Here is a 25,281-nt window from a genome sequence, read left to right on the forward strand (position 1 = left end):
TTCTGCCGAGCTTGATGCTCGTTCAAGTATTAGCGTACTCGATGGTGTTCGTTACTAGAACGAGCATCAAGCCGTGTTCGACCCCGCCCCAGCTTTTGGCTCCTCCCCACTGTGACGTGCCTGTTTTGGCCCCTCCCGAACACAAACCAAGAAAAAAAAAAGCTCGGCACCCGGCGTCCCACATACAAAAATGCTCGAGTCTCCCATTGTAGTCAATGGTGTTCGTTACTCGAGTAGAGCGCTCGAATTTTACGAAAAGCTCGACTCGAATAACGCGGACCCGAGCATTTGGGTGCTCGCTCATCTCTAGTGGTAATACCTCTTATATATTTGCTTTCTTATGCATTTTTTTGGTATTTTATCCATTTAAAATGGGTATTGTGTGTAATGGGTTTTTTCTTCTTTTTAACTTGATTTTTTTTTTCTTTAACTTAAAGGGGTTGTCCCGCGGCAGCAAGTGGGGGTATACACTTCTGTATGGCCATATTAATGCACTTTGTAATGTACATTGTGCATTAATTATGAGCTATACAGAAGTTATAAAAAGTTTTTTACTTACCTGCTCCGTTGCTAGCGTCCTCGTTTCCATGGAGCCGACTAATTTTCGCCGTCTAATGGCCAAATTAGCCGCGCTTGCGCAGTCCCGGTCTTCTTCTTTTTTCAATGGGGCTGCTTGTGCTGGATGCCGACTCCGTGTAGCTCCGCCCCGTCACGTGCCGATTCCAGCCAATCAGGAGGCTGGAATCGGCAATGGACCGCACAGAAGCCCTGCGGTCCACTGAGTGAGAAGATCCCCGCGGCCATCTTCATCAGGTAAGTAAGAAGTCACCGGAGCGCGGGGATTCAGGTAAGCGCTCTCCGGTGTTCTTTTTTAACCCCTGCATCGGGGTTGTCTCGCGGCGAACGGGGGGGGGGGTTTTGAAAAAATAAAAAACCCGTTTCGGCGCGGGACAACCCCTTTAAACTATATTGACCTTTTTCGATGTTATTTTTTTAGTCCCTGAAGGAGGCTTGGAGATGTGATTGTTCGATCATTTGGATAGTACACTGCATTACTTACGTAGTGCATTCTACAGAGCCTATGACAGCACCCTATTAGACTCTGTGGGAGGCAGGGTCTAATAGGCTGAGTTATATAGCAGCCATGGGACCCATTGGTACCTTGAAATCACATCCCCTCGCCTTGTCATCTACTTACATGCTGCAGTTGCTATTAATTGTGGCATATAAGGGGTTTAACTGCTAAGATCTGAGCTTTCTCTGCTACTGGCTGTTAGAGCAGGAGCCTGGCTGTCAATTGCCAGCCAAGCCACCGTCTTAAAAAGATGTATGTGCAGGATTAAAGACCATTAGTGAGGTCAGTAAAAAGCGTATTAGCTGTTATTAAGGGGTTAAATGTCTTGAAATCAATTTATTGCATCTACAGGGAGTTAGCTGTAAGCTTCTTTACTGGAATTACTGATGTCCAGAAGAATGATCCCCCTCATAATCACATCTTTATATCATCTCAGATTTTCAGAGCCCTCAGATTAATTTCTGTAGGAATGTTTTAAGGGAATGTATGGTCAGGTTTGTATGAATTGATTTTTCATGTTATTTTTATTTTTTATGTGGCTATCTATATTTAAAGGTACAGGAGGTGCATAAAATGCGGATTTATCATTTGGATTTTCCCAGCAGAAAATCTACAGTATGTTTTTTCGAACCCTGGACAACCCCTTTAATTGTGTCAGCTGATTGATAGGGCAGGGTTACGAGTCCGCGGAGTGTGTCACATGAGGTGGGGCAGTGTATGTCTCCCTATGGGAGTTCAGATGTCGTCAGTCGAGGCTGAGAGAAGGCTGCCTCCAATGCTTTCTGAAGGTCTTGTTAGACAAGTACACTACCGCAATGTGTTTATACTGTGGCCTAAGCTGGTCCTGGTTTACAGCCTTCTTCACCCCGTTGCCTCAGCAAGTGATCGCGTTTGCATTAAGTTCAAGCACTGAGTTGAGTTGAAGGCACTCGCAAGAGTCTTCTGAAAAGGACCACACACCCACATCCTGGCCCACAACCCCCTACCTGGTTAGATGTCCCCAGGATAGGGCATCTATAGTTGATCAGCAGGGTCTGCCATTTGGGATTCCGGATAATAACCTGATTGAAGAGGCTGCAGCCTTAAGCTAACTACACACGGGCGAGTCCAATATCACGCTTGCCACCATGCGATTTCCCCACCTCACATCACTTTGGAGAAGTTTCAATCCTCCTCCACGGCTGCATTGTTTGCATGGTGCAATGTTGCTTCCGGTCCCATTGAAAACAATGCGCGATGCGATGGCTAGTCCATGGATAGGACATGCCACGATGTGTATGACCCCATTCAAAATAATGGGGTTCATATTGGTGTGAGATTTGTGTGTCTTGCAACGCACAAATCTCGCTCGATTTTTTTGGGCTTGGGAAAACGACCTTAGGGTATAATCAGCTAGAATTCTGTAAAAAAGACCTAAAACACATCTTAAGGCTTCATTCACATGAGCGCTGTCCGTGAGTATTAGGGGCGCACACAGAACGCACTTCGATAGGAACTAATGGGTTCCTATAAAAGAGTTCACATGAAAGAATGTTAGGAGCACTAAATTTGCGCACCTAACAAAGATAGAACATGGTAATGCAACTTGCATGTCAGCTCCATGGTGTGCACAGAGATAAGACCTGTCCTATCTTAGGTGCGTGCTTCCCATAGACTCCTATGGGAGCTAGAAAGCACGCACCACGCACCTTGGATCATGTGAATAAGCTAATTCAAGTAGCTGCAATACACCCGTTCACGAGATCTTTAGAGCGGTATAGCCGTGGCTATAGTGTGTGCTCATAGCACTCGTCTGAATGAGCCCTAAGGCCTCAATCACACGGGCAACAAGGTCGCACGATTTTCTCGCGTTGTGACAATGCTACGAATCGCATGTATGTGAAGCCCATGCTTTCCTATGGGTGCCTTCACATTTGCAATGTCTTGTAGCATGTGATATTGGGAGTCAAAAACCTTGCGGGTTTTGTAGCCCATGTTTTCCTATGGAGCCTTCCTCTCTGTTGCATCACATCGTATGAAAAAAAGGTTTTCACGCGGTGTGGTGCAAGTTTGATAGTAGGAAATTCTACTGTCAAAGCCCTAAACTAAGCCCTAGCTGCAGAAAAAAAACCATATACATCACCTTAGAAACGCTGTCAGCTCCGGCCCATCTTCTCCCCGATCCCTAGCAGTTGTCATCAGCATCTCCTCTGCCTCCAGGAGGCGCTGCTCTGAGTGGCTGAGGGCCTCGCCTCAGCCAATCAGAGCCAGCGCTCGATGAATAAATCACAGCCAATGAATGGCTGGAATTGGTTCATCGAGCGTTGGCTCCAATTGGCTGAGCGTCAGAGCACTCAGCCAATCAGAGGCAGCGCTTCCTGGAGGCGGGGATTTTCCAATCCCTGGCCAGAAGAGATGCTGAAGACCAGTACTGGGGACTGGAAAGAAGAAGCAGCAGAGCTGGACAGCTCTTCTAAGGTGATGTATTCTTTTTTTTCTGCAGCTAGGGCTAATTTTCAGGGTAGGGCTTATATTTCAGGCCGATGCAATATTGCTGCAATTTTCTCGCGGCGATATTGTGTTGCCCCGTGTGAAAGACGCCTAATAATGCAAGCATTGGTATTGCAATTTACTGTTGTTTTCAGTAAAAACTGCAGCTGCATCAAAGTTGCAGTAAAAATGCATGTTTTTTTAATTTGTTTTTTTATTGCATGCTAGCTACGGGGTCTGAATACATCCTATCGGTCCCAGTCTTGTTAGAATGATTAGGATGTGGTCAAACTGCCCAGACATTTATCTACAGAAACAAGACATCCAGTGAGCAGAAATATAATGCAAAGCATGACTGCTAATCTACTATAGGTACTCAAATTCCCCCTTTATAATGTAAGATAAATGCTGTATAAGCCTGTATGTGAGCCTTTATACTGTAATTTGTGCTGCAAAACTAATAAAGTGGTTTTTTTTGTGATTATTAGGGGTTGATGAGTGGAATATTGTGTGAAAAAGACTCAGCGAGAAGATGCTGTGATTTTAAAAAACAAACAAACATATAAATCTTAGATAGTTGTGTTTTTTTAGTTATTTTGTATCAGTATTTGAGTAAAAAGTAAAACATTTCCTTGTTTAGCAGTAGAATAAAATGTTATTGCTGCCATTAAGAGAAACCAAGTAATCTTGTAGATATGATATAGAGATGAGCGAACGTACTCGTCCGAGCTTGATGCTCGTTCGAGTATTAGCGTGTTCGAGATGCTCGTTACTCGTGACGAGTACCACGCGATGTTCGAGTTACTTTCACTTTCATCTGTGAGACGTTAGCGCGCTTTTCTGGCCAATAGAAAGACAGGGAAGGCATTACAACTTCCCCCTGCGACGTTCAAGCCCTATACCACCCCCCTGCAGTGAGTGGCTGGGGAGATCAGGTGTCACCCGAGTATAAAAATCGGCCCCTCCCGCGGCTCGCCACAGATACATTCTGACAGAGATCAGGGAAAGTGCTGCTGGTGCCGGAGCTGCTATAGGGAGAGCGTTAGGAGTGATTTTAGGCTTCAAGAACCCCAACGGTCCTTCTTAGGGCCACATCTAACCGTGTGCAGTAGTGTTGAGGCTGCTTTTTGCAGTGTTGCACATTTTTTTTTTTTTGTATATCGGCCGTGCAGAGCATTGCGCCCTGCAGTAATTTTACATTGTCCAGGGCCAGTAGTGGTGGTGAGGCAGGGACAGAAGACATATTTAGTGTATATAGGCAGTGGGCCTTTCCAAAAACATTTGGGAAAAAAAATCTATTTGGGCTGCCTGTGACCGTCCTCAGTGTACTGGGTCTCTGCTGGGGGTAGTTGTCCTAATTCATACGCAGCCAGCTAAGTGTTACAGCAGGCTTGCGCAAAATTCTTTCCTGGCTCTGAGTTGCCTGTTACATCACCGCTGTATTCCTGTCCACAGTGAAACAGTCTGCAGTAATTTTACATAGTGCAGGGCCAATAGTGGTGAGGCAGGGACAGAAGACATATTTAGTGTATATAGGCAGTGGGCCTTTCCAAAAACATTTGGGAAAAAAATATCTATTTGGGCTGCCTGTGACCGTCCTCAGTGTACTGGGTCTCTGCTGGGGGTAGTTGTCCTAATTCATACGCAGCCAGCTAAGTGTTACAGCAGGCTTGCGCAAAATTCTTTCCTGGCTCTGCTGTGCGTTCCGTAAGCTAAGTCAGCCTCCAACCACAGGCCAATAAGCGGCACATTTAATTACAGCGTTCTGTTTCTGCACTACTGGTAATACAGCATGCTGAGGGGTAGGGGTAGGCCTAGAGGACGTGGACGCGGACGAGGACGCGGAGGCCCAAGTCAGGGTGTGGGCACAGGCCGAGCCAGTGCGGTGGCCAGGGGTAGAGGCAGGGCCAGACCGAATAATCCACCAACTGTTTCCCAAAGCGTCCCCTCGCGCCATGCCACCCTGCAGAGGCCAAGGTGCTCTAAGGTGTGGCAGTATTTCACAGAGACGCCTGACGACCAACGAACAGTGGTGTGCAACCTTTGTCGCGCCAAGATCAGCTGGGGAGCCACCACCACCAGCATGCGCAGGCATATGATGGCCAAGCACCCCACAAGGTGGGATGAAGGCCGTTCACCGCGTCCGGTTTGCACCACTGCCCCTCCCCCTGTGCCCCAACCTGCCACTGAGATCCAACCCCCCTCTGAGGACACAGGCACGAGTGCCTACCGGCCTGCACCCACACCCTCACCTCCGCTGTCCTCGGCCCCATCCAGCAATGTCTCTCAGCGCAGCGTCCAGACGTCGCTAGCGCAACTGTTTGAGCGCAAGCACGCCGCCACGCACCTGCACGCTCAAGCGTTAAACGTGCACATAGCCAAATTGATCAGCCTGGAGATGCTGCCGTATAGGCTTGTGGAAACGGAGGCTTTCAAAAGCATGATGGCGGCGGCGGCCCCGCGCTACTCGGTTCACAGTCGCCACTACTTTTCCCGATGTGCCGTCCCAGCCCTGCACGACCACGTCTCCCGCAACATTGTACACGCCCTCACCAACGCGGTTACTGCCAAGGTCCACTTAACAACGGACACGTGGACAAGCACAGGCGGGCAGGGCCACTATATCTCCCTGACGGCACATTGGGTGAATTTAGTGGAGGCTGGGACAGAGTCAGAGCCAGGGACCGCTCACGTCCTACCCACCCCCCGAATTGCGTGCCCCAGCTCGGTGCTGGTATCTGCGGCGGTGTATGCTTCCTCCACTAAACCACCCTCCTCCTCCTCCAATGCAACCTCTGTCTCGCAATCAAGATGTGTCAGCAGCAGCAGCACGTCACCAGCAGTCGGTGTCGCGCGGCGTGGCAGCACAGCGGTGGGCAAGCGTCAGCAGGCCGTGCTGAAACTACTCAGCTTAGGAGAGAAGAGTCACACGACCCACGAACTGCTGCAGGGTCTGATAGAGCAGACCGACCGCTGGCTTTCGCCGCTGAGCCTCCAACCGGGCATGGTCGTGACAACGGCCGTAACTTGGTGGCGGCTCTGCAGCTCGGCAGCCTCACGCACATGCCATGCCTGGCCCATGTCTTTAATTTGGTGGTTCAGCGCTTTCTGAAAAGCTACCCACACTTGTCATACCTGCTCGGAAAGGTGCGCCGGGTCAGCGTACATTTCCGCAAGTCCAAGACGGACGCTGCCACCCTGCGGACCCTGCAACATCGGTTTAATCTGCCAGTGCACCGACTGCTGTGCGACGTGCCCACACGGTGGAACTCTACGCTCCACATGTTGGCCAGACTCTATGAGCAGCGTAGAGCTATAGTGGAATACCAACTCCAACTTGGGCGGCGTAGTGTAAGTCAGCCTCCTCAATTCTTTACAGAAGAGTGGGCCTGGTTGGCAGCCATCTGCCAGGTCCTTGGAAACTTTGAGGAGTCTACCCAGATGGTGAGCGGGGATGCTGCAATCATTAGCGTCACCATTCCTCTGCTATGCCTCTTGAGAAGTTCCCTGCAAAGCATAAAGGCAGATGCTTTGCACTCGGAAACGGAGGCGGCGGAAGACAGTATGTCACTGGATAGTCAGAGCACCCTCATGTCTATATCTCAGCGTGTTGAGGAGGAGGGGGAGGAGCATGAGGAGGAGGGGGAAGAGACAGCTTGGCCCACTGCTGAGGGTACCTATGCTGCTTGCCTGTCATCCTTTCAGCGTGTATGGCCTGGGGAGGAGGAGGATCCTGAAAGTGATCTTCCTAGTAAGGACAGCCATGTGTTGCGTACAGGTACCCTGGCACACATGGCTGACTTCATGTTAGGATGCCTTTCTCGAGACCCTCGCGTTACACGCATTCTGGCCACTACGGATTACTGGGTGTACACACTGCTCGACTCACGGTATAAGGAGAACCTTTCCACTCTTATACCCGAAGAGGAAAGGGGTTCGAGAGTGATGCTATACCACAGGACCCTGGCGGACAAACTGATGGTAACATTCCCATCCGACAGCGCTAGTGGCAGAAGGTGCAGTTCCGAGGGCCAGGTAGCAGGGGAGGCGCAGAGATCAGGCAGCATGTACAGCGCAGGCAGGGGAACATTCTCCAAGGCCTTTGCCAGCTTTATGGCTCCCCAGCAAGACTGTGTCACCGCTCCCCAGTCAAGGCTGAGTTGGCGGGAGCACTGTAAAAGGATGGTGAGGGAGTACGTAGCCGATCGCACAACCGTCCTCGGTGATGCCTCTGCCCCCTACAACTACTGGGTGTCGAAGCTGGACACGTGGCCTGAACTCGCGCTGTATGCCCTGGAGGTGCTTGCTTGTCCTGCGGCTAGCGTCTTGTCAGAGAGGGTGTTTAGTATGGCTGGGGGAATCATCACGGATAAGCGTACCCGCCTGTCAACCGAGAGTGCCGACAGGCTAACACTCATCAAGATGAACAAAGGCTGGATTTCCCCAGACTTCTCTTCTCCACCAGCGGACAGCAGCGATACCTAAGCAATACGTAGGCTGCACCCGCGGATGGAAGCATCGTTCTCTATCACCTTTAAAAACGGGGACCTTTTTGCTTCATCAATCTGTGTATTCTATTCATCCTCCTCCTCCTGCTCCTCCTCCTGAAACCTGACGTAATCACGCCGAACGGGCAATTTTTCTTAGGCCCACAAGGCTCAGTCATATAATTTTTGTAAACAATTTTTATACGTTTCAATGCTCATTAAAGCGTTGAAACTTGCACCTGAACCAATTTTTATTTTAACTGGGCTGCCTCCAGGCCTAGTTACAAATTAAGCCACATTAACCAAAGCGATTAATGGGTTTCACCTGCCCTCTTGGTTGGGCATGGGCAATTTTTCTGAGGTACATTAGTACTGTTGGTACACCAATTTTTTTGGGCCCTCGCCTACAGTGTAATCCAATTAATTTTTTGTCCACCTGCATTAAAGCTGACGTTACATCAGCTGTGCTGGGCACTGCAATGGGATATATTTATGTACCGCCAGTGGCTTCCTGGGACCCACCCATGCTGTCGGTCCACATGGACTTCCCATTAGGGAGATGTATGTGCCTGTGTATACTTATAAAAAACTCGAGCCTGACTGGGGCATGCAGTTTGGGCCGAAGCCCACCTGCATTTAATCTGACGTTAGCTCTGCTGTCCTGGGCAATGCAATGGGATACATTTATGTACAGCGGGTGGGTTTCAGGGAGCCACCCATGCTGTGGGTGCACACGGAATTCCCATTGCGGAGTTGTACCTGCCTGTGACTATTTATAAAAAAACGCAGTCTGACTGGGGCATGCAGACACCTTGACAGAATGAATAGTGTGTGGCACATAGGTTCCCCATTGCTATGCCCACGTGTGCAGCTCCTGATGGCGGTGGCACAGGATTATATTTCTCATTGCTTCTGTACGGCATTGTGGGCTATCGCCCCGCCCCTTTTAAAGAGGGTCGCTGCCTAGCCGTGCCAACCCTCTGCAGTGTGTGCCTGCAGTTCCTCCTCATGGCAGACGCACTTATAAATAGACATGAGGGTGGCGTGGCATGAGGGCAGCTGAAGGCTGCGCAGGGACACTTTGGTGTGTGCTGTGGACACTGGGTCGTGCGGGGGGGGGGGGGGCAGCATGTAACCCAGGAGAAGTGGCAGCGGAGTGTCATGCAGGCAGTGATTGTGCTTTGTTGGAGGTAGTGTGGTGCTTAGCTAAGGTATGCATTGCTAATGAGGGCTTTTCAGAAGTACAAGTTGTTGGGAGGGGGGGGGGGCACTCTTGCCGCTATTGTGGCTTAATAGTGGGACCTGGGAACTTGAGATGCAGCCCAACATGTAGCCCCTCGCCTGCCCTATCCGTTTCTGTGTCGTTCCCATCACTTTCTTGAATTGCCCAGATTTTCACAAATGGAAACCTTAGCGAGCATCGGCGATATACAAAAATGCTCGAGTCGCCCATTGACTTCAATGGGGTTCGTTACTTGAAACGAAACCTCGAGCATCGTGAAAAGTTCATCTCGAGTAACGAGCACCCGAGCATTTTGGTGCTCGCTCATCTCTAATATGATAGCTTTTACTGGCTAACAAAAATAAATGAGGTTACAGAAAATACTTGGGTTCCCCCGGCTGTTATAACAAAATATCTGAAGAAACACAGATTGTACCGCATATACACAAATATTTGTGTATTTATCCAGTTCAAAAGTATTGAGCCACGCAGTAAAAACAACATGGCAAGACTATACATTGGTACTGAAGACTGCCATGGCTGTGCCGTTTTTGCCTGTGGAACGCAGGTTCCAGGATATGATGCAGTAGACAAAGTTACAAAAAATATACAATTTTTATTTTAGAACAAATAGCTGTAAAATAACAATAATATGATGTCAAGGAAACAAATCATCTTTTCTGATATCCTTAGACGATACTAACTATGGCTAAACTAAGATTTAGGTATATTGCTATTGGCGCACAGAAAAATAATATTTTCACACTTTGTATGGCATAATCACAATATTGTAACACAAACATTGACACAGTGTAACAAATCTTGGGTTTTGTCCCAATGTCCACGGGCGGATGTGATTTGCGGAATCCGTGCGGGTCAGCTACGTGGAAGAGCCGCAAATGAAGCCGCCCATAGGGAAGCATGGAATCCAACAATGTAATCCAGCAGCACTCTTAAGTAGATCCCATGCAGGGAGAGGAATGATAAGTCCTGCAATCCACTTTTTAGGGAGCCATGGACCTCTTGCTCCCAACACATAGGGAAGCATGGGCGTCCGCACATGGATTAAAGCATGTGGATTTGTTTTGCGGACATTTTGGTCCAGAAAACTAATCGCAGAATGCTCCATTTCAGTCAATGAAAGCCGTCCGATCCGCAGCCTATCAGCAATTGAACTGCGGATGGGCCGCGGATTCTGTGGGAAAGCAGGAGTTTAAAAAAAAACAAAAAACTTCATTGCACATGTGTGGCGGCGCGCCAGCTAGCGCTTCTGCACACACCTGCAGTGAAGAAAATAGAAGACCCGGACAGGTAAGCAGTGTCCTCGGCCATGGGCAGGGTCGGATTCCTCTGTGGGCTTCCGCAAGAAATACTGGGGGATTGTGCAGATGTCCTCCTCCTGTAGTTGCAGTCTCAGCACTGGCTGCTTTCTCTAGCAGTTATTCGAACCCCGCATAGCAGCTCCTTTATAGATAATGGCCCTTCTGCAGCTGTTTATCCACAGCTCCAAGCCCCAGCTAGTAGTCATCAATGTTTTCCAGAGCAGCTCCTGCTGCTCCTTTCAGCAGTCTCTGCACTCTCTCTTGCAGGCTTTGGCACCTAGCATCCACTGCACGTCCATGTCGCAGTCCCTTTGCTGCGCTCTCCCTGCTGTGACGCAGCTCCAACACTTTATATAGTGATGACGTCACTTCTCTCGAATGTTCCCACAGAGCATGCTCCGTTCCATATTGCTGAAATTTGGTACCAATTTTGATGCACGCTGTAAATTTGACACAATTCACAGTCTAAGATCACCATTTAACCCTTTAGGGTAACCCCTTACACCCACACAGGTGAAACATACATTTTAAATCATATTTTCTATCTACAAAAGACAAGTACCACAACTGATGGTTTTATTGCATCTAAAGGTCATAAAGTGACTAAGACTGAAATAACCAAAATATGTGGTGATCCCAGTTGATCCTTATGGACCACATTAAACTATTTGAAAACCTCATGGACAACTTGTTTTTTTGTAAATGAAGTATAGTTCTTCTTTTATGTTATAGAAATACTCCAAGTAAAACAGATACACTGCGTTATGACTAGTGCAGGGCCTGAGGGATCAGATACTTAACTGCTTTATTAAATGTTCTTTAAAAGGGGTTGTCTGAGACTTTTACTATTGAAGACCTAACCCCAGGATCCCCACTGATCAGCCGATTGTGGGCCTCTGTCAGTGCATACAGCACTGGAAGCAGGTAGCGCTGTCCAATGCTCACATGGAATGTCTATATCTAAATGCTTATATCATCACATATTCACTAGAATTGAATGCATACACTGAGACTACAGCAGAAGTGAGGTATAGTGTCTACTTTATCTCCGTGATGAATGAAGCCGAGGACAGTACACCTCACTTAACTGTGCATTCACTGTTCTGTTGTATGGCCAACTCATAGGATCTAGCTGAAGATGATGTAGCACAGGCTGGCGACATCAATCAAGCATTGAGGGGCATGTTTAAGGACCAGACTGCCTGACTCTTCTGTGTTGTGCCATGACTAGATGACTCTTGCTAGTTTGAAAATAGTTTCTCTAGAACAGTGATGGCGAACCTTTTAGAGACCGAGTGCCCAAACTGCAACCCAAAACCCACTTATTTACTGCAAAGTGCCAACATGTCAGGGGGCGGGGCTTATCACGATGTATGATTTTACCCCCGTCGTTCTAAAAAAAGACAGGGCCGCTTCAAAATAGACAGGGTGCAGATTTTAACTGCTTTTTGGATGCGGAAATGCTGCAGAATGTCCCCAGTGGAAATTTCTGTGGAAAATTTAGCAGTATTTTCGCATCCAAAAAGCAGTCAAAATCTGCACGCTGTCTATTTTGAAACAACCCTGCCCATTTCCGCCACATGTAAACATACCCCAGTGGTAATAGTGACCCTCCCCGCCGCGTGATAATAGTGACCCCCCAGCAATAATAGTGACATCCCACAGCGGCCCCCAGTATAATAGTGACCCCCCAGCAATAATAGTGACATCCCACAGCGCCCCCCAGTATAATAGTGACCCCCCAGCAGTAATAATAGTGACACCCCCCAGAGCGGCCCTCCAGCAGTAATATTAGTGACACCCACCAGAGAGCCCCCCAGCAGTAATAATAGTGCCACCCCCCAGCGGCCCCCCAGCAGTAATAATAGTGACACCCCCCAGCAGCCCCCCAGCAGTAATAATAGTGATACCCCCTCAGCGGTCCCCCAGCAGTAATAATGCCCCTCCCACCCCAGCAGTCCCCCATCAGTAATGTCCCCCTCCCCCCCAGCGGTCCCCCCAGCAGTAATAATGCACCCCCCCAGTGGTCCCCCCAGCAGTAATAATGCACCCTCCACCCCCAGTGGTCCCCCTAGCAGTAATAATGCACCTCCCCCCACCCCCAGCGTTCCCCCAGCAGTAATAATGCCTCCCCCCCCCCAGAGACCCACATACTTACCCCTCCACAGCATCGACGTGGAAGCGCCGCTCCTATTCTGCCTGATCGCTGGTGCACACTGATGTCAGTATGCTGCCGGATGCCTCCTCCCCTTGCTCTCACGGAACCAAGTAGGAGGATCCCAGCTGCACACTGACGTCACAGTGTGCGGCGGGATCAGCGCTGATGGCAGCGCGCTGATGAGTGAATGCCTGCAGGGGAGCCGCGGCCCCTTCAGGCATTCACTAATGTGGTGAGCAGTCGATGGTGACGCGTGCCAGCAGGAAGGGCTCTGCGTGCCGCAGGTTCGCCACCACTGCTCTAGGTTATGTTTTATCATTCAGATCATACCTGGGCATTTTTATAACCAGATGAACATTTTTTTCCCCAAAAAATTAGGCACAAATTGTGTCACTCATGTCATTCCAACATTATATTTTCTAGGCTTTTCTATCATGAAATCATTTGTTTAGCAAATAGATGTATAATAGAATTTTCAACTTATTAACAACTAAACTAGTAAATCAACTGCTAATCAAATCTATAGGTGAGTATTAAGAATGTGTCATCTATTTTCATCTCTGGTTGCTTATTAATCCATTAAAAACCACGACATTCCAAAATCCATAGTGGTGTTTAATGCTGCTCAGAGCTGATGACAGGTTCTCTTTAAGTGTGAATTCAAATGCAGCAGATTTGTTGCAGACATTGAAGTGATTGGCAGTCTGTTCTATATGCATGAATTTCTGCAAATCCCATGTAGATGAAAGGCACAGTCACAGAAATTGCTGCAACCAATCTGTTACGTGTGAATATACTATTAAGTCTTTGTTTTGTTACAGAGTTGTTCTATAATGTTTTGCAGGTCTCGGAAGAACACAACAGAGGAACCATGTCACTCAGTGCGGCTTTTAAGGTGGTCACCAAAACCCCTGGGCTTTTGATATGGAGAATTGAGGTAGGTGTGGACATCACATTACACAGACTGATGAGGTGTTTAGCCACTCGTTCGTTTCATTTTTTTAACACTGGCCGAGAATCAGACTATGTTGACGAATGATTGGTAATAAAATTGCTCTTCCCTATAGGCCAGTTGTACATCTTCCTGTTCACACAAGGAGATATACCACCAATCAGCCAAGGAAAGAGTTTTGCTCATTCATCAGCCCAATTATTGGAGAAACGCTCGGCCCAATAATTGGCCCATGTAAAAGAGTCATAAGTTTAGACTGTGTAAATATTAGACAGGATTAGTAAAACCACTCCAATGTCTTGATATCAGGAGCAATTCTAGACTATACGCTGCTTGAAGTGCAAAGTGAAATGGTGGCTCTTCTTTACAATTTCAGCTGGCATACTCGGCATGAGAGTTGTGTTTTCAAACATAAGCCTCACCCTTAAGTACTCATAGACTAGCCCATTGCGGTGGCTTACAGTTCGGCACTACACAAAGTGCATTGCTGCTGCTCATGCTGTTTGTCAGCTGTCGGTAGATTAGGTGTGAACAGCAACATTGCTGGGTTTAATGCAAGAACAAGCATTGTATTTGCCAAAATGATGCCCTCCTGCCATCAGGAAAAGATACCACGTGAGACAATGTGATTGTATGTTCATAGTAAGGCACAGTAAGCTGACATGGCATTGCTACAGGACAGTCAAAAAGCAGGCATGCTTGCGTAAATACAATGTTTATGGACGTTGCTAACTTTTGGCTGGTTGGTGCCTTGTGCAGTATAATCTATCAATGCCCCCTCTTGTAATATACTATAAAGTTTTCAAATGATACAGTGTCCTAATAGCCACTGGCATAACTATAGGGGCTGCGGTTGCACCCAGGCCCAGGAGCATTAGGGGGCCCATAAGGCCTCTCTTTTCCATATAGGGAGCCCAGTACTATGAATAAAGCATGATAGTTGGGGGCCCTGTTACAGGTTTTGTATTGGGGCCCAGGAGCTTCAAGTTACACCTCTGCTAATAGCGATTCTTAATTAATAAACGAGGGACGTGTACAGCTATTGACTACCCAATTCACTAGGTACAGTCCACAGAAAACCAGTATGTGTGCCCATTAATCTAAATTGGTACATCTGAAGGTCGAAGGACATGCAATATATACACATTACAATTGGGCATTGGCTGTAGGGTTATTAAAAAAAAAGGAACAACCATTTTAGGCATTATTCTATGCCACCCAAAGGAGTGAAAGGGAAGGATGATCCCTGATTGCTAGCATTTGGTGCCTTGGCTTTGTATTTTTACACTTACAACACATCTTCAAGACAGCAGAATAGACACTTTGCGCAATGTTTTGCTTTCATGCAGTCTTTTAGCAGAGGCAGGGTTTTCTTCTCTGGGAAATACTCATGTGCCAAATTTTAATTCATAGTACAGAGAAACAAATGAGGGATGACGCTGTGCCAATACTACTGTGTTTACACAACAGCCAAAGCCCTGCTTGTCCATAACACAGTCCTGGGGGACTTCTAATACTGTACTTTGCAAATTAGGACATTTGTTTGTTAAATATCTTGCCATCTTACACAATATCCATCATAAAGAACGTCTCACACCCATTTCCCTATATGAGATAAATATAAGGCAGAGGACAGATCCTCTAACCTTGTGAACAAGTCACTCTATGGGTGCAGAAATGCAAATGAGTCTTTCAGCAATCCTGGGAAAGTAAGGCAACCACATACATTGGATTGGTTTCAGTGGATAACTATCTCTGCTGATTTCCCAAAAAACATGTTCGTTTGGTCAAACATATAGTAGAGTGGGCAAAAATATGGAAACACCGTACAAAATGCATGCCCTAAAATTGGTCTCTACATGTCTTATTGAAATATGATATATAATCCCATGAAACTTAAGTGAAGGTAATATGACACAGATGTTGCCAGGCAGAAATAAACATCTTCCCGAGCAACAAGGTTCCATTGGTCAGGGGTTTGAACCACTCAGCTGCTCTTACAAGCTGGCTCCTAAAACCACCCAGAGCAGGGCAAGAGGTGAAGTAAACACAAATTTGTTGGAAAAGCTTTCAGCCAAGCAGGGGTTAAAAGAACACCTCAGTGCTAATGATTAAAATCTCATACATTTCGTACGGTGTTTTCATATTTTTGTCCACCCCATATACATATTTATTTCACTGGGGAAAGGCAAATGTTGTGAAGAACAAAGTATCAAGCATATTTAATATCAACATATCCAATGCCTCTTTGAAGAATGCAGTTGTATTGGTCTCAAATACAATTTATTCCAAGGCATGGAGCTTCTTCATCAGTTACGCTAGACCTGATAAAGAGGCTGTATGCCTTGAAATTTGACAGCTGCACCCTGAGTGATTATATTACATGCATGACTGGTTATGAAAAGAATTGATACCATATCCTTCAATGTATTAAAAAGAAGAGCCTCAACACTTCAATTTGATAATCCATGTTAATTCGCCCATTACAATGTTTCAGCTCACTGTGGAGCCATTCTTGCGAAACGTTGCACAGTGGGCTAAAACATTGCAATGGAGGAATAAACATGGATAAAATCATCAAATTGCAATGGCACTAAGACAGTCATTTGTTTGCCTAGATTCTTTACATGCAATCCATAAACTGGTCTAGAGATTATATTCTACATCTAGAGCAGATATATGTAGAAGCATGTGCAAAGTTCAATTATGGAAAGAACAATATGGCGATAACATACAACAGTATTATTTGTATACAGTGCAAACAGTTCACTAATGTTCAACTGACGCTATAACTTGGTCCATACCATATAAGTAGGTTGTCCTTAATATTGTGCATTCAATACAGAATGATCACAGTCAATAAATGGTTTAGCCTGGCCAGGGGGAAAATAGCTCAACAGATGCTGTTTGAAAATAAAAGTCTTCTCTCAAGTAGCTTAGTCTTGTAGGAACTTTGGGTAACCAAATGACTAAATCTGTTAAAGGGGTTGTCCCGCGCCGAAACGTTTTTTTTTTTTTTTTAAACCCCCTCCCCCCCCCCCCCCCCGTTCGGCGCGAGACAACCCCGATGCAGGGGTTAAAAAAGAACACCGCACAGCGCTTACCTGAATCCCCGCGCTCCGGTGACTTCTTACTTACCTGCTGAAGATGGCCGCCGGGATCTTCTCCCTCGGTGGACCGCAGGGCTTCTGTGTGGTCCATTGCCGATTCCAGCCTCCTGATTGGCTGGAATCGGCACGTGACGGGGCGGAGCTACACAGAGCTACACGGAGCCCCATTGAGAAAAGGAGAAGACCCGGACTGCGCAAGCGCGTCTAATTTGGCCATTAGACGCTGAAAATTAGACGGGCACCATGGAGACGAGGACGCTAGCAACGGAACAGGTAAGTGAATAACTTTTGATAACTTCTGTATGGCTCATAATTAATGCACAATGTACATTACAAAGTGCATTAATATGGCCATACAGAAGTGTATAGACCCACTTTGTTTCGCGGGACAACCCCTTTAACTGAAATATGCAATATCCCAAATTATTTGCATAGTACCTTTGGGGACGCTGTAAAGTAATGAAGTCGATATAGTTCATTTTACTAGAGATGAGCATGGATGATGGTACTGATGATTACACACTACCAAAACTTGAATACACAGATAAAGACTGTGGGTCTATCTGCTTTCAATGGTGGTCTCTCCCAGTGACAGCTCAGCAGTTTCCTTGGGTGATTGGCAGACCTCCCTCGGGCACTTGCGCTGCAACAGCTGGGTAGTACTACCCCAGGAATTCAAGTTGCACTCTCTCTGTCTTTGGCATAGAAAAACTCCAGCTCTCCAGTAGCACTGGGGCAGCTCACTCCTCACAAGCTTCTCTGCTCTCTGTAAAAACTGTTAAGTCACACCAGAGCCCAGGAACAGGATCTGTCTTCTATACTTAGTCTTTCAGCGTATCAGTGGACAGCTCAGGTCTTTTTAATCCACAGCAGCTAAATTGGAGTTAAAAACACAGTCACAGTCTCTGAAGTTTCTAGCAGGAACATATTTATATAGTCCAGCAGTAATATGCATAGACATGCATGAGTACTTAAAGGGAACCTGTTATCTCCCCACAGCACCATAAACTAAGTTATGGTGCTGTTCAGGAAGGTGATAGGGAGCCAGGGGATGTATTTTTTTATACTCACCCGCTCCTGCGATCCAGCGCTATTGCCCTCTGAATACTGCCCAGCGCTGGAAAATCTGACTCTTTTCAGAGTCCTTTGCATGCTTTCCTATGGAGAAGCACACATAGGACTTTGAAATTAGTCCGATTTTTGTGAGCCGCGCAAACTATGGAGAGCAATAGCACTAGATCGCAGGTGAGTATACAAAATACAACACTCGACTCCCTGTCTCCTCCCCTAACAGTACCGTAATTTAGTTTATAGTGCTGTGGGGACATGACAGGTTCCCTTGAACCCCTTAAATAACGGGGTGTCATTTTCATATCTGCTATGGGGCCCCCTCTCTTTTATGTATGCCACCTCCCTCAGGGATCAGTGATGATGAATCACATTGTAACACAGTGTAGTCTTCTATATTAGCTTCACTCAAATGCGCAGAAATGTTTCACTAAAGTCTTTGTTTTGTATAATGTTCCATAAATAATGCAGGGGCACAAATGTGACTGATCCAAACTGAGCCTTTGAGTTAATTCCATTTTTCCTTCTGTTTCTTTAGAAAATGGATCTGGCGGTGGTGCCACAGAAAATGCATGGAAACTTTTATGAAGGAGACTGTTACCTCCTGCTCTTCGTAAGTGTCTCTAATAAACCTATAAACCTCAGCATTTGGGTTGTGCCTTCATCAGAGACACATTACACAATATGCTGAGTAGGTAAGGGAAGTAAAGACTATATAATCAATATGTAAACAGAAAAGGAATAGGATGTCAGTATGAACAACTGGCGAGCCTCAGAGTAAGCAAACACAGCAAGCTGCCAGCAAAGCTTTTACCCAGGGCAGCAAATCCCGTAAATGCAAGGCTGAAACTGAATACTCCGAGCTTTTTTCTATTCCGAAGTCCTGTCTACTCGCTCTAAAAATGATTAATATATAATGTAACCTTCCATGCCACACATGGAAACTACCATTGATTGTTCCTCTTCAAATTCCAGACAAGGAAAACGGGCAATTCCTTGTTCTACGATATCCACTACTGGATTGGAAAGGACTCGTCTCAAGATGAGCAGGGCTCAGCAGCCATATATACCACTCAGCTGGATGACTTTTTGGGTGGTGGCCCAGTCCAACATCGGGAGGTTCAAGGACATGAGTCAGAGACATTCAAGGGATACTTTAAGCAAGGGATCATGTAAGTACTGGTAGAACCGGACATTCATGTCCTGGTCTAATCTTGTTAAAGTCTTATGTACACTATTCCACCAAAAGTAATTGGGCACCTGATCAAGAATCAAAAGTAGAATTTATTTCTATATGTTAATACTTAGTGGGGCTCCTATGACCCTAATAACATGGGATACTCTCTGTCACATGCCTTCTACTAAAATCTGATACACTTCAGCTATTATTTCCCTCCATTCATCCTGCAAATGTATTGTAAGTTCTCTGAAAGAAGATACATTGGACCATCTCCAATGGTCCAAGGAGCATCGTCCGTTAGCAAGGCAAGAACGTTCTATGGAGTGACGAATCACGCTATTACATTCTAAGATCAGATGGACATACCTGGGTTCGGAGGACACCTGGGGAACACCTTTTGTCTGTGTTGTGCCAACAGTTCAGTACAGTGGAGGTTCCATTATGGTCTGAAAATGTTTTACATGGCATGGTCTCGGTTGGTCGTAGTGGCAACTATGAACATGGAGGTCTACCTTGACATTCTAAACAGTAATATACTACCGACAATGTGGCAATACTCTGGGAATGGTCAGCAATACTTCCAACAAGATGACACTGTTTTACATTGGATGTCCCACGATTGGACTAGCTGCTCAGAGTCTCAACTTGAACCCTACTGAATAATTTTGGGATCAACTGGAACATCTGGTCAGGAAATATGAATAGTGTCCATCTTCTTTGAGAGAACTTTCCAAACATTTGCAGGAGGAATGGAGGGAAAAACCAGCTGAAGTGTATCAGACATTAGAAGAAAATATGACACAGAGAGTATCTGATGTCATTAGGGACAAAGCAGGCCCACTAAGTGTTAACATATGTAAGTAAATACTACTTTTGATTCTTGATCAGGTGTCAAACTACTTTTGGTAGATTATTGTATATTGGTAGGCAGGCACAGGTAGGAGAATTGCAAGGTTGGCATTCTATTTATGTGATTTGTATATTAATCATTTGCTACTTACTTACTGACTTTTTAAATATGTTTGCTCCATTTGACTTTTACCCTTTAGTGACCAGCAATACAGGTTTTTACGGCAGTCACTAAGGGGTATTAGGTTAGGCCTCCAAATCTTTTCTGTGCAGCCCTGTGATCTTGATTTCCATTAAAATGAGTGGGGTCACAGTGCAAGTCGCAGATTGCCATTACCATGATTTGCAGGATCCAAAAAATGCAACCTCGATTTGCAATTGCTGCAACCTACTACTCGCACTGCAACCCCATTCACTACAATGGCAGTCCAAGGTCTCAGGGCTAGACAGCGATCTTTGGTTGTGCAATCCCTGGTACAACCAAAGTTGCCATGTAGCCCCAGCCTTTTGGGCAAGTTTCTATCTTCTTGCAAAAAGTTTGTCGTGTTTCGCTAAATATTATATTATTGCATGTTGCTAATAATGGTTTAAAGCACTTATTTCACACACTTTTTACTTTTATCTTGTTTAGTTATAAGAAAGGAGGAGTGGCATCTGGGATGAAACATGTAGAAACCAACACATATGATGTAAAGAGACTTCTTCATGTTAAAGGAAAAAGAAATGTCACTGCTACCGAGGTAAATATCCAGAATATACACAAGCGATACAGTAAAAGGGAGATGTTGTGCTGGGACTGCTCTGCCCTTATGATACCGGGGCCTCCAGCATCAGCAGAAGCACACTAGTATATTTAAGCTCTGTGCGGCACACTTATCTGGGTACACTATTACTTTTAATAGACAATTGTAGTAATCATCTGATTGGGTTTCATTGTGGTGTACAACCTAGATGTTCCCATCAAAAGAAGGATTGGGTATTTATCTCTTAAAAGGGTTGTCTGAGTTATAGATCCTGTCTGAAATGCATTCATCATGCAGTAACATAACAAAAAGGCTTACACTCCCCTCTCCCCGATCCCGCTGTGTCCCGTGGCATCTCTTGGTCCTCCACTCCTTTCTCCATTCCCGTAAAGCAGTCCCGCCTGCTTTACGGGACGTCACAAACATTGCAGCCATAACAGAGATCAGCGATCAAGCGCTGGACTTTGTTATTGGCTGCAGCGCCTATAAAGTCCCGTCAACCGACTAGGGCATCCTGCTAATGTGACGTCATAGGTGAGACCTGGAGCAGTGCTGCGGGACACGGCAGGAGCAGGGAGAGGGGAGTATCAGGCTTTTTGTTATGTTACTGCATGGTGAATGCATTTTACACAGGATCTGTAACTCTAGAGTATAGTATCAAATGCATCTAATTATTTTGCTACAGTGTTTCTGCTCGGCCTATAAGATATGCTCTCTACAGCTATAACATCATGAAATCTCCTCTGCACATAGGTGGAGCTGAGCTGGAGCAGTTTTAACATGGGGGATGTATTCTTATTGGACCTTGGAAAAGTTATCATTCAGTGGAACGGACCCGACAGCAATAAAGCAGAAAGAATGAAGGTATTTGACATATGATTACATAGAGGGAAGAAAGCCACACATCCATCAAGTGCTTGGTAAATGAATTTGTCCAAGGTACAACTTTAAGCTGCTGGACTCTGATGCAAAATCTTTAGCGCCCCCCCCCCCCCAACTATAATGCTCCATTCATAGTACTGGTCTCCTCATATGGGAAACAGGAACCTTAAAGCTCCAAGGTCTGTGTGAGCCGCATCCTCTGCGCCATGTACGTTATAAACCTGTCAATCTATATAATCTACCAGTAATTATAAGCCATGAAATTTATTAGCTGAATCCATTACATGCAATCTAATAAACAGTATCAAGCTGCTAGTTGCTTTTAGGGTGGCAATTTTCCCTCTTAGCTATTGGGCCTTGGTTTGTTGGCCCTGACCAGGAAACATTTGCATGGAGTATTTCATGGTGTTACCATATACCTATACTGTGATGTCCCCCATACTCTAAAATACACAGGCTTCTTAAGTCATCACCATTTAATGTGACTCTTCTCCCCTGCACCGCTTCACTGACTACCTGATACACACTGTGCATTTGTATGCATTGGTAGTCTAAGACACTACGTGCTGCTGTGATTGGCCAGTGCTGCTCATGTGGGCCATACTGGCCTATGAAAGCAGTGTGTAATGTCTTAGATTAATGATGCATACTAATGCATAATGTGCATCAGGTAGTCAGAGAAGCAGTGTGGCCATCTTTGTCTAAGACTGGAGGATTGCTTTAATCAAACTTCTTATGAGTAGAAGCTTGGGGAGAAAGGATCTCCAAAAATTTGCTCAAAAAGTTATGTAATGTTTGGTTCTTACGAGTACGGAAAATAAAGGAAAAATAGAAATTCAACATGGAAATAATATGAAAACATTCAATATGTATACCAACTCCGGGTTCAACATCTGAAATAAAAACACTAGTTCCCTCGTACTTCAAAGCCAAAGGTAAAAAAAGAAAGAGTTGGCAGATGGCACAGTACTATGAACAAATAAAGTTCTTGACATCAGGATAAAACTGGACTCCTTTTTAATAACATAAAACCAAGCACATTCACACGTTTCTGGGACGTAGCCCCTTCCTCAGAACCACTGGATGGAGCACAACATCCTCTTCAGCTCTTCTATGTCTTATTTGTCCAATAATAATAATAATCTTTATTTGTATAGTTCCAACGCATTCCGCAGCGCTTGGTGTCCTCTGCAGATTGGTGTTCACATTCTGCAGATATTACCCACGTTACGGCTGTCAGCTTCCTCAGCACCTCGAACAACACACGTTCACCAGAAGACCAGAGCTCCGGCTCCCCCCTGAGGAAGGGGCTGTGTCTCCGAAATGCGTAAATGTGCTGTTTTTTATGTTGAATAATGAGGGTTCAGGTTATATTTTGGTCTCATGAGTCTTTTTTGTTCATAGTGCTGCACCATCTGCCCAGTCTTTCCATTTTTACCCTTGGCTCCACTAATACGCCCAATTACAAGACGTTCCCTTCGCTGACAGCACCTTGCATCCATAATGATCTTTCCATCTCTATATGTGCTTCTGAACTTCTGCCTTCATCCTTTTTGGCACTTTCCTTGTACTTCAAAGACACTGTTAATACCCAATGAATTATTACTTATCTGATCAAACATTCTGAGAGTATTTGGTGATAACATTAAGAACTTCATTTAAAGTGATACTAATATGATTATTTCTGTATATTGTCATAAGGGGATGTTGCTAGCTAAAGACATCCGTGACCGGGAAAGAGGTGGCAGGATGGAGATTGGGGTCATTGAAGGAGATGATGAGCAAGCATCACCAGAGTTAATGAAACTTCTTATAAATACACTTGGAGAGAGGACCCAAAGAATTGGGCCAGGCAGCACTGATGAAGTTGCTGACCAAAAGCAGAAAGCTAACCTCATGTTATACCAGTAAGTGTGTTACACTATTAATAATTACACATACCATCTACGGAATATACTATGTATTTATAGCTAAACAACAAATGCTACATTACAAACTACAATGTCCTAAAATTGTATTCCTTACACTCATGTGAAAAAGTAGAGGATCAACCTGAGGACATCCTCCACTCGATGACTCGGGCCGACAGTCATCGAATCTACAGTATATGATTGAAGGGATGGGCGGTTGTAATATAAACTCATATGATATTGGAGAAAACAATGTAATCCAGGTTCTTAGTGTATCTTATGAACTGTGAGTGAGATAGAATGAGAAGACACAAGTCCAGCTTACACTTGTGTCTTTATCCTAGTGTTTCCGATGCAGGTGGACAAATGGAGGTGAAAGAGGTGGCAGCACGTCCATTAGTTCAAGAAATGCTGAATCACCAGGTAATGACAGATTCGAGACAAATGCATTGTGGGAAATGTCATATCATTTCTAGTGAATTTATGATAAAATTAATTGAAGCGTACCTGTTGTTAGAATTTTTGCTCATAAATCAATATTACCTGTGAATTCATAAATCTTTGTGATACATCGTGGGAAAGGTGACAGCGCGAGAACAAAACGTTGCACCATGTCCCAGTTTTGGGACTATTGGAACAACGTGCAATTTTCACACCCGTGAAAATTACATATACAGTAATGCAATGCTTTTTTACTTGCGCAAATTATTGCAACAGCATGTAAAATCGCAGATTTACGAGTGCGATATTTCTCGGACTGATATTGCATTCAGCTGTGTAAATCTTGTGTGAGACTGTATGAGAGAGAACAGCAGGGGACTGATATTGGTCAAAGCAAACAGCACACTTCTCCAGCTGCACATAGGAGACATCTAACACTTTAGTATAGCTTTACAGAGAAAGGTAAGGCTGCTTTTACATCTGTGCTGGAACCTCCGTCGCAGATCCGGCACAAAATACCGGAAGAAAAAGTGTTTCATGCAGCAGTTTTTCGTCTGATAAAATGTTGGACAGCTGAGCGGAAACCAAATGGACCCCATATAGTCAATGGGGTCTGTTCAGCGCTGTTTGGTTCCATCATAAGACGGATCCCATTCGGCCAAGGGACTCCTCTTTTCTGCTCCCCGAACGGAGCAGGAAAATAAACCCACGATGCAGATGTGAAAGCAGCCTATCATTTACAGAAAGTAGAGGAAAGGAAAATACATATTTTCTAATGGTAGTTAATGTTACTACTCATTTTTCAGGTGTAATGGGAATAAATCATATTACAGAAGATTTCACTGGTTTGATCCAGATTGGTTATAATGAGAAGCTTCATGCATGAATATATGTCTTTGAACTCACGGATACTCTCCGTCAGCCCCCATACCCTTCTGCTTTATTGACAGGAAGTACAATACAGTAATACTAAATGTGACGCACCAATTACATGCATACCCCTCCTAACATCATAACAATTCATGATTCGCCGAGTATGTAATGACGCTGATGATTAACATATGTCTACGCCCCAGGTGTATGTCGCTATGTGAACATATAATTCCTATATACCCAAGTAGCATAGATTTTATTAATCTTCCAATCTGGACCAAGGAATCCACAGGATGAGATAAGGAGCAGCCCCCACCCCCTCTTATGAGCGGTGGGCATCCCAGGTCTTTCTCATAAGAAACACATCTCAGGACCTTGTTAAGTCCTGGGAACTGTGTGTAGGAGTGTGTTGCAGATACCAGCACAAGAACGCAACACACAAACACAGTGTACAGTATTGAAGCAGTTAACCATTTCCCTGCTAGCTATTTTCTTTAAAGGTAGATATATCAATATATATATATATATATATATATATAT

General features: G+C 45.3%; 1 protein-coding gene across 3 annotated transcripts in view; it reads left to right on the forward strand.

The window, feature by feature from the left end:
* The window catches only part of AVIL (advillin), a 67,581-nt gene that overhangs the window by 25,180 nt on the left and 17,120 nt on the right, over window positions 1–25,281 (forward strand). For all 3 annotated transcript variants that reach the window (XM_066584388.1, XM_066584387.1, XM_066584389.1), the window contains exons 2-8: window positions 13,578–13,670; window positions 18,402–18,476; window positions 18,839–19,035; window positions 20,524–20,632; window positions 21,389–21,499; window positions 23,219–23,424; window positions 23,772–23,850. In XM_066584388.1, the coding sequence (XP_066440485.1) occupies window positions 13,605–13,670; window positions 18,402–18,476; window positions 18,839–19,035; window positions 20,524–20,632; window positions 21,389–21,499; window positions 23,219–23,424; window positions 23,772–23,850 (843 nt within the window). In that variant the 5' untranslated portion in view covers window positions 13,578–13,604. The remainder of the gene's footprint in view (window positions 1–13,577; window positions 13,671–18,401; window positions 18,477–18,838; window positions 19,036–20,523; window positions 20,633–21,388; window positions 21,500–23,218; window positions 23,425–23,771; window positions 23,851–25,281) is intronic.

Source organism: Eleutherodactylus coqui, chromosome 1 (assembly GCF_035609145.1).
Source record: "Eleutherodactylus coqui strain aEleCoq1 chromosome 1, aEleCoq1.hap1, whole genome shotgun sequence".
NCBI classification, from domain to species: Eukaryota; Metazoa; Chordata; class Amphibia; order Anura; family Eleutherodactylidae; genus Eleutherodactylus; species Eleutherodactylus coqui.